The sequence below is a fragment of the Polyodon spathula genome, chromosome 44, assembly GCF_017654505.1.
Source record: "Polyodon spathula isolate WHYD16114869_AA chromosome 44, ASM1765450v1, whole genome shotgun sequence".
In the NCBI taxonomy this organism is placed as follows: domain Eukaryota; kingdom Metazoa; phylum Chordata; class Actinopteri; order Acipenseriformes; family Polyodontidae; genus Polyodon; species Polyodon spathula.
The window spans coordinates 3,171,285-3,181,284 of record NC_054577.1 but is presented as its reverse complement, the minus strand read 5'-3'; the positions used below and the strand labels follow the sequence as shown (position 1 = coordinate 3,181,284).

Genomic DNA, 10,000 nt, shown 5'->3' with positions numbered 1-10,000 from the left:
TGTGTCTGTGTGTATGCATGTCTGTGTGTGTCTGTGTGTATGCATGTCTGTGTATCTGTGTGTATGCATGTCTGTGTGTCTGTGTGTATGCATGTCTGTGTATCTGTGTGTATGCATGTCTGTGTGTCTGTGTGTATGCATGTCTGTGTGTCTGTGTGTATGCATGTCTGTGTGTCTGTGTGTATGCATGTCTGTGTGTCTGTGTGTATGCATGTCTGTGTGTCTGTGTGTCTGTGTGTATGCATGTCTGTGTTCTGTGTGTATGCATGTCTGTGTATCTGTGTGTATGCATGTCTGTGTATCTGTGTGTATGCATGTCTGTGTATCTGTGTGTATGCATGTCTGTGTGTGTGTCTGTGTGTATGCATGTCTGTGTGTCTGTGTGTCTGTATGTCTGTGCATATCTGTGTGTATGTATGTCTGTGTGTCTGTGTGTATGCATGTGTGTGTATCTGTGTGTATGCATGTCTGTGTATCTGTGTGTATGCATGTCTGTGTATCTGTGTGTATGCATGTCTGTGTATCTGTGTGTATGCATGTCTGTGTGTATCTGTGTGTATGCATGTCTGTGTGTCTGTGTGTATGCATGTCTGTGTATCTGTGTGTATGTGTCTGTGTATCTGTGTGTATGCATGTCTGTGTGTCTGTGTGTATGCATGTCTGTGTATCTGTGTGTATGCATGTCTGTGTATCTGTGTGTATGCATGTCTGTGTGTCTGTGTGTATGCATGTCTGTGTATCTGTGTGTGTGTATGCATGTCTGTGTGTCTGTGTGTATGCATGTCTGTGTATCTGTGTGTATGCATGTCTGTGTGTCTGTGTGTATGCATGTCTGTGTATCTGTGTGTATGCATGTCTGTGTGTCTGTGTGTATGCATGTCTGTGTATCTGTGTGTACGCATGTCTGTATGTCATGAAGACATAATTAAAGTTTGAACGAAGGTGCTGTTTATATATCGATATACATACACTGCTATTCTGAGCACCTGCCGCATCTCAACAGAAACAATATTTACAGGTCTGTCTCCACAATAACAGGAAGCTGCCGCCTCTCTATTTAAACACCTCGCAGTGCTGGGTAAATAGAACAGTGAGACCATTACTGGCGTTACCACAGGGTTAGACACACACACACACACACACACACACACACACACACACACTGGCTGCATGAACTCCAGTGCACTGATGACGTCACTCTGACGTCTCCCCTCCCCCTCCCCCTCCCCCTCTCTCTGCAGGAATCCGGGGAATTCTCAGAAGTTTCGGCCTCGGAGCAGCCAGATAGCACGGGTTCGAAGGTTTACGTCATGATCAACGCGGATTACTACCTTTTCCAAGCAGCGCGCAGGGGGGACGGTCTCGACCATCAGTACGACAACCGCAAAGTGCCCCCTAGCGGCGAACAGACGAACCGCATGATATATTACCTGCTGTGGGAGAAGGTCTTCAGAAAGGAACTGCTGGAACAATGACTGCTGGAAGCGACTTATAGCGCTCCCTCCATGTATTTCATGGAATAAACAAACTGGAAATGAAGATTTCAATGGGCATGTTTTTAAAAAGAGCTGCATGCAATTCTCTCTCTCTCTCTCTCTCTCTCTCTCTCTCTCTATATATATATATATATATATATATATATATATATATATATATATATATGCTTCTATTTTGGACCTACGTCAAATTCTTTTTTTAATATTTAAGTCTATGGAATAATAAAATTGTTTTTTCTTCACACAATTGTGATTTTCGTGGACGCTGCGTTCCTTCGGGGGGGGGGGGGGTCTGGTCTGTCACAGTCACTCTGCACGGAGCTGAACCCCTCTAGCCTTCTGTAAGCAACATGTAATACAGTTAAGCACAGAGAGGTCTGGTAAAGCATAGGGAAGCATTGTAAAGCATAGAGACGTCTGGTAAAGCATAGGGAATGCATTGTAAAGCACAGAGAGGTCTGGTAAAGCATAGGGAAGCATTGTAAAGCACAGAGAGGTCTGGTAAAGCATAGGGAAGCATTGTAAAGCATAGAGAGGTATGGTAAAGTCTGGTAAAGCATAGGGAAGCATTGTAAAGCACAGAGAGGTCTGGTAAAGCACTGGGAAGCATTGTAAAGCACAGAGAGGTCTGGTAAAGCATAGGGAAGCATTGTAAAGCACAGAGAGGTCTGGTAAAGCATAGGGAAGCATTGTAAAGCACAGAGAGGTCTGGTAAAGCATAGGGAAGCATTGTAAAGCACAGAGAGGTCTGGTAAAGCATAGGGAAGCATTGTAAAGCACAGAGAGGTCTGGTAAAGCATAGGGAAGCATTGTAAAATAAACGGGGTGAAATGTAACACGCATTCAAATCAAACGCCATGTAAGAAAACAACAGAGGATCGATCGAGACTCATCTTCCAGCGTTTCAGGGATTGATGAAATCTCTAACAGCAGTGATCTGGTTTCATCCAGTATGTGACAAAAGCAGCTGCCTCTGTTGCCTGGTATGCAAATTCTGACCTAATTTCTACAAGTGAACGAATTTCCAGCCACGCTTTTAAAAAACCTGTTGCACATACATTTTATACTATGTTATATATATATAGATATATATATATATAATATATAAGACTGGTATCAGAATTTTTATATACAGTCTTGGAACCTTACCAAGTATGTATCAGAACCTAGAAAAAGTATGATCTTCTATGCGTCTAATGGAATCCACACAATAGCAGATTATCAGAAACTTCAAAGATGCTTTCTCAGTTTGAGTAAAATATGACTTGCAAAGCTTTACTTCAAATGAATATTTATTTATTGATATAATTTATATATTTATGGTCTATATTTTTGTTCTCTTTCAGTTCTAGTTACCCACCATTGGGGTGTCCGGTGTGCCGGCGCCATCTAGTGCACAGCTAGTGTATTACCAGAAATACTAAACTGAAAAGACTTCTAGTGGAAACGTTTGCCATTGAATTGACACTGAAGAGACTGAGAAAGACTTCTAGTGACTTTCTTGCAAAGCCGAGTTAGTGTCTGGATTAGCGGAGTGGAGAATTCCTGTTGTAGAATTGGGAAACAGGTCCTATAATGATAAGCAGGGTGGACACGTGTTTGCAATTCTCTACAGCCTCCTTATCTCATCCAAAGTCCATTCGGGAGCCGTGCATTGGCGTGTACAAGACAGCCGGCTCCACTGGCCCGCTTCTGAGCACCCACGGCGGTGGTAAGTATCGGCAGCGATGGGGGTGTGCGGGGTAACGGGGTGGGTGGAAGCTGTTTATTAATTGCTTCTGTGTTCAAGTCGATGAACTTGTTTTTTTGTTGTTTTTTTTTTTTTTCTCGGGGTCCTCGTTCAAAAAATAAACGCGCTGGTATGAGCCTGGAACTTCCGGTAAATCCCTACAGAGTCTGAAACAGAGAGGGGTGGAGGATGTCGTTGTTCCGCTTCTCTGTCTCAATATAAAACAATTCAAATACGAGATATAGATTACTCTAATTATTATTATTATTATTATTATTATTATTATTATTTATTATTATTATTATTGTTTAACGATGTCTTGTTGAACAACCGACTCTCTTTGTTGTTGTTGACAACATGCAGAGTTCACCCCCCCCCCCCCCCCCCCCCAGTATCTGGAAGTCGCCTGTATAAAAGCGTGCCCCCCCCCAGCGAGACCATCCCTCCTTGATATCATTTTAGACCCCACGAATGCGGGGGGACGTAGGGACGACCTATACTGAATAGACCCCGAATGCAGAAATGGACGACACGACCGCTACTCGGGAAGACTCGGAGATCGCGTTCTGCCTGGCGAGCGAAGGGGATTACGATGACGTCATGGCCATCTCTGGCGGGATCTACAGCGGCATGGACTACTTGCCGGCGCGGTACCACGTGTGGATGAAAGAGCCGCACCGATTGGTGTTCCTGGGAAAGAGGCGCGGCCGAGTGGTGGGTTCGGAGCAGAGACGCGTCAGAGAGAACGGAGAAGAAAAAGTGATCTTGAGAAACCGAGGACTTTTCAACTGAGCCGTTTTAAAAATGATCTGCAACGTTTCGGCTCCTCTCGCCCTCAGACAGCGCGCTAGAAACAGCAGCGCAGAATGATGCGGTTTGTTTCAGACTGAAACATTGCAGGTCGTTATTAAAACAGCATTAGCAACTCATCAATTACTAGCATCCTGCTTCTCCAGGGCTATAGAGCTGCTGGCTGCTTTTGAATGCTCTGACTCGTATATACCTAGCATCAAAACAAATCCTACACATATTATAACTTATATTATATATATATATTATATATATATATATATATCTATATATATATAATATTAAATATAATATATAATAATTTCAGCACGGCAGCGCTGGTCGTGGACTTTCTGAAACTCTGTCGCCCCGGGGCCTTGGAACGGGGATCGGGGGTGAGATTCTCCCTCTCTCCCCCTCTCTCAGCGCGACCTTAGGTCCCACGATCCTCGTGGACGGAGGCGAGACCGTGATCGTGGAGGGTCTGCGTGTAGCACCGGAGGAGCGCGGCCGGGGCGTGGCCGGGCTGATCCAGAGGCACGTGACCCAATTCATCAAGACCCACTACCCCCGGGTCCGAACCAAGAGGCTGACCCGCGGAGACAACCCAGGACCGCAAGCGCTCGCCAAGTTCAGGGTGCTGGCGACACGGGTACTGTAGTCGGTTTTCAAGGTCTCTCTCTCTCTCTCTCTGAGATAGAGCTCTATATATATATATAATATATATAGAAATATTTTAAGATTATTCTAATCTACTCTTTTGTTGTAAGCATTTCCAAACTAGGCACTGGTGAGAGTTTAAAAGAGGTGTGTCCAAACTCAGTTAGTAACACGACCCCTCTCCCCGCCCCTGACCCCGCACAGGCGATACTGACCCAGCGCTGCGAGGCCGACTCTGTGGACCGATTCATCGACGAGCTGGGAGTCAGAGTGAGGCTGGAGGGGGCGGGGAAGTACCCCCCGGCCCCTCCCCCCGTGACGCTGCAGAGGGAGGAGTTGAGGTCGCTGATGCTCTCGAACCCCGGAGCCATCGATAGGCTCCTCCCCGCCGGGACCATCATCCAGGACTGGCAACCCCTGCGCCCCACCGCGGGCAACCTGGACACCCTGGAGACGAGGCCTCTCTCCTGGGCAGTGGACCGGCAGGACGCCCCCGCGGCACTGGTCCTGTGCACCGCCCCCTACCCTATCCCACAAGGGGGTGGGTCTCTGAGGCTCAACCTGGATGTTTTTGGGATGGACCTGGCGGCCGCTAGGCGGGTGCTGGTGTTCCAGATGGAGCGGGTCCGAGGGGCCCTGGGGAGCGGCATGGCGGTGCTCCTCAACGTGTACTCGGACCGGACTCTGTGGGAGGGGCTCCGGGAGCTGTGCGAGGGGGCTGGGGTGGTGGCAGGAGGGGTGCGGAGGTACAAGGAGTACTGGGAGCAGCTGCTGCTGGAGGCTGATTTCTGAAAAGGGGGCGTGAGTCTCTCTCAGTGTGTGCGTGTGTGTCAGTGTGTCCTCTGAGAGTTTTTTCTCTCTCACTGGTTGGAGTGGGCTCCGTGGGCACACACAGAGTGAGTGTGGTGTGTTTGGTGTCTCTCCTCACTGCGTATTGTGACACAGTGTGTCACACACAGTGCATTTTGTCACACTGTGATTGTGTGAACACTGTGTCACTCTCAGTGACACCAGTGAAGTATGTCTCCCTCGCCTCTCGATGTACAGAGGGAAATGTGTCTCACTCACAGTAAAGTGTATGACAACTCCAGTGTGTGTGTGTCTCTCTCACTGTGTATATGTGTGTGTGTCACTCTCTCAGTGTGTGTCACTCTGTGTGTGTGTGTGGTGTGTGTCACTCTCTCTTAGTGTGTATGTCTCCCTCTCCTACTGTGGGTGTGTCACTCTGTGTGTGTCTCTCTCAGTGTGTGTGTGTATGTCACTCTCTCTTATAGTGTGTGTGTCCCACTGGGAGCAGTGTGTGTGTGTGTGTGTCTCTCTCTGTGTGTGTCTCTGTGTGTGTGTGTCACTTTCTGTATGTGTCTCTCTGAGTGTGTGTCTCCCTTTATGTGTGTGTGTGTGTTTCACTCTCTCTCGATGTGTCTTGTGTGAAATGAATAGCAAACATTTCCACTAGAAACCTCTTCAATGTTTTCATTTACACACAACACTAATTGATAGATTTATAAAGTGATTGCTTGCTCTATAGTAAAAATATCGTAAAATATAATTTGCGTTTTCTTTCCTATTCATGTTACTGTTCAATGTGTTTGCTCTCATTCAGAATGATCCGGGGTTCCGTTATCGAGTTCTAAATCCGCATTCTGGAACCCTCATTGTTTTAATATTAATCTCTGGGTTTAAGATGTAACTTCCACACAGAGCCCTCACAGAATATAACAAGCGTTGACCACACGGTGGCAGCAGAGAGCTGCAAAAAGTGCTTCATAACGTGATTTTTGCACTTCAAACTTATCAAATTAACAATTATAATCATAATAAAATAAATATGAATATGTTCGCATGAGATTCATGTCTATTTTTATTTATTTGTTTTATGAATTTGTTTTTTAATATAGAGTCCCCTCTTATAAAATAAAATTATACATTTGTGTTGCTATATCTGCACACGAACTGTGTCCGATAGATGCATATGTTTTCTACGGAGCTGTACAACTGCCGAGAAATCTTTGCTCTCGGCGCCCTTCACGGTTCAGCGGTTCAAGCCTCCTCTGTTTCTCCGGAGCGGAGCGGAGCGGAAACGGCAGCGAGGATCCTGCCTGACGCCCGGCGCTGCGTTCAAGTCTGTCGCTGCGGGGAACGGCTGTCCTTTCTGGGTCTGGGACATCACACAAACTCGCACTGATACACACCAAACACACACACACACACAGGTGTAAAATGAGTGGACCTGGGAGACACGAAGAAGTGAGAGAGAATGGAGCGGTTTTCCTTCCACCTGCCCCCGCTAGGCGTCGCCAGTAAGCCAGCAGCGGGGGCTCTTTAATCGCAGCGCCTTTCCGATGCGATGCAGCTGCGCTGGTCCGTAAATCTCAAAGCCACTTGTCTATGCACGTCGGAAGCCAAGCAGCGGGTTAATTACACAAAATCACAGGGAGTCAGCTGCGCGCCATCAAACGCGCCGCTGTTAAAGTCACACGAAAGGCGAGTTAAGCGATAATTGTTATCTGCGAAAGCAGGAAGTGCGGATTGCGTATATGAGTCAACAGGAGTTGCTAGGCAACTGATCTGAACTCGAATCACTTCCCTGCACTTCCACCTCTCCCTCGCCCTCCCTCCTCTCCTCTCTCTCCCCTCTCCCTCCTCTCCCTCTCTCTTTCTCTCCTCTCTCCCCTCCCCCTCTCTCCCCTCTCTCTCCCTCTCTCCCTCTCCCTCTCCCCTCTCCCTCTCCCCCTCTTCTTCTCCCTCTCTCCCAGACCCAATAAAAAGCCCCACGCTGTAGCCCACGCAGTTACCACTCGGTTGTACGCAAGTCTGCGGATGAGTTATTGGCTTTGCATTAACCCGTTAAGCGCCGTGGTCTTCATTTGAGGCCAGGTTGCTTTGTAGTGTTTCCGTAGCAGTTTATTTTTTTAAGTGTAACACCTGCCTGTTTTTTCCATTTTTCTCGTGGCTGTGCTGTTACGATGACGCGCTCTCATTCTGATCACGTGTCAGTGTTCTGTTAGTTCTGCAATACAGGCCATGGTATGCGTTTAAATGACGCCTCGATAACACCAGACAGCCGGTAGATCTGAGATTTCAACTCGATTTCTGGATTCCTGTCTTACTTAAAACACAGATAGATACACAGAGAGACAAACACAGAAACCTATAGAGAGAAAAACATAGAGACAAAGAGACAAACATATTTTCATCTACCAAGTCCAGTATTATTGTTCTTTTAAGGGACGTTGTTTGTTATGGATCAGCAAAAAACAAACAAACAAAAACACACACACACACACATTTTATAACGCTGTGCAAGTGGCGCATGCGCAGTAGAGTCCACCGCAACCCCTCTGGCCGGCTGTAAACAACAGCGATGAGTCATCCACTGCAGAGCCGCGTGCCGCCCGGGCATCGGTCAGCGTTCTGCCCACCCCCCACCTGGGGCCGTTCTCTATACACTGGCTGTCGAGCACGAGCGCAGAGCAAGTAAACAAACAAACAAACAGTCAATGGAACGACAACTTGACTAATAATATTATTTTGGTAAGGTACCCACATTAAAAAACAACAAAACAAGTAGCGTGCTTGGATGACGACACTCACCGACAGGGCAGGACTGCGCGAGCGGTGCGCTGACAGGGGCAGCAGGGGCACGACTTTGGGTGCAAACCATTTCCAGTGTGTCTAGGTAACAAGCTCAGCCGTGTGTCTTATTATGAAACTCCCAGTGAAACCAGGACTGGATCACATTGCACTCTATATATTGGGGGTAGGAGAGAGAGTATATATGGATAATATTATATATATCTATATATATATATATATATATAGATATAATATATATATATATACCCTAGGGATCGGAAGTGCGTTGAAGCGGCCACCATTTGCGTAACGAAGAGTCGTTTCTCAGCAAATTTCCAGATAATTGATTACCTCTTGGAGACCTTTTTTCCCTATCCCCCCCCCCCCCCCCCCCCCCCCCCCCCCGGTGACGCTGCGAGGCGGCTGCTGCAGACTGATTCAGCATGTACTTCGCCCCGGGGGAGGAGGGTGCAAGCTCTAAATAGAACCTGTGAGCCGGGACCGGGGACAGCGGCATGCGATCAGACAACCCTGTCAAACTCGATCAGAAAGACAAAGCGCCTGCCTGTCTAGAATACACGCACTGTGAAGCATATCGATCCGTCAATCTGGGATATCGACGTGTCTACCCATCCAACGGACAGCGCTCGCGATGTAAAGAGTAGCAGAGACAGGACGCATAACATATATAGATCCATCTGTCTGAACATCTTTTTGTGAATTGTGTTTTTATTCATATTTTCAAGATTATAAAATAAATCCAGTTCAGTTCACATTGACCTACAAGCAAAATAGTTATTATATTATAAATACAGTCTCTATATGAAGATGGTACTGGGGTTATCAATACAGAGTTATTATAAACACAGTCTCTATATAAAGATGGTACTGGGGTTATCAATACAGAGTTATTATTATATAAATAAATCGTTGTTCGAAGACTAGCGGTTTTTAATCAGAATGTATCTGACACGACATTTTCTAGCAGCTGTTAAACAATCGCGTTTTTAAAAATGAAAAAGGAATCTGTTAAAAGCGACACTGCTCAATAATTCAACAGCTGCCGGGAATAGCCATTATGGCGTCATCTCCCTAAGTGGTGCGCCGGATCCATTTATAAACCCACTCGAACATCCGTTCTTGTATGAAAGTTTACCACGTGATATCTGCACAGTAATTTAGCAGTGCCCACCCCCCATGCTTTTATCCGTGTATTTACCAGAGTTTACCCTGGTTTATTTAATATGCTTTAACAGACCTCTTTGTGCTTTACAACGCTTCCCTGTGCTTTACCAGACCTCTCTGTGCTTTACAATGCTTCCCTATGCTTTACCAGGCCTCTCTGTGATTTACAATGCTTCCCTGTGCTTTACCAGGCCTCTCTGTGCTTTACAATGCTTTCACTGTGCTTTACAGTGCTTCCCTATGCTTTACCATGTTTTCACTGTGTTGTATTACACCCATTAAGTGTTTCCATGAGTAGAGAGGTAGATTTCGGTTCGGTTCGATAGGGGTTTGAGGAGGTATTTGACCCAGATGGTCTGGTCAGTAACCTCACTCGAGTATAAAGGAAACAACAGCGGCACAGAGAGAAGCCAGCGCCATTATCCTCTCCCTGGGATGTATGGCAGCCGGCGAGGTCAACAGTTTAATCTCGCTTTCAAATCCCTTGTAATCTCCCTGAGGACAATAACAAGAAACAGACGGCTATAGATCGTCTGCTATCGGACAGGCATTCCAAATACAAACA

At 46.5% G+C, this 10,000-nt stretch overlaps 2 protein-coding genes across 3 annotated transcripts in view; both read left to right on the top strand.

Annotated features, from left to right (window-relative positions):
• The window catches only part of si:ch211-196f2.6 (immunoglobulin domain-containing protein), a 7,389-nt gene extending 5,796 nt beyond the window's left edge, over positions 1–1,593 (top strand). For both annotated transcript variants that reach the window (XM_041237435.1, XM_041237436.1), the window contains exon 5: positions 1,242–1,593. In XM_041237435.1, coding sequence (XP_041093369.1) covers positions 1,242–1,475 — 234 coding nt within the window. In that variant the 3' untranslated portion in view covers positions 1,476–1,593. The remainder of the gene's footprint in view (positions 1–1,241) is intronic.
• A 1,229-nt stretch (positions 1,594–2,822) lies between these two features.
• Positions 2,823–5,511, top strand: nat16l (N-acetyltransferase 16, like). Its single transcript, XM_041237449.1, has 4 exons — positions 2,823–3,207; positions 3,733–3,943; positions 4,452–4,666; positions 4,879–5,511. Exons 2-4 carry the CDS (start codon positions 3,748–3,750, stop codon positions 5,464–5,466), a joined length of 999 nt encoding a protein of 332 aa, XP_041093383.1. The 5' UTR covers positions 2,823–3,207; positions 3,733–3,747; the 3' UTR covers positions 5,467–5,511.
• Positions 5,512–10,000: the final 4,489 nt, after the last annotated feature.

Excerpts from the sequence above, each read along its gene's own strand:
- nat16l (XM_041237449.1), top strand. The coding sequence starts at position 3,748 with ATGGACGACACGACCGCTACTCGGGAAGACTCGGAGATCGCGTTCTGC. Across the intron at positions 3,944-4,451 it reads GAGGCGCGGCCGAGTGGTGG|GTCCCACGATCCTCGTGGAC; the intron begins GTTCGGAGCAGA and ends GCGCGACCTTAG. Across the intron at positions 4,667-4,878 it reads TCAGGGTGCTGGCGACACGG|GCGATACTGACCCAGCGCTG; the intron begins GTACTGTAGTCG and ends GACCCCGCACAG.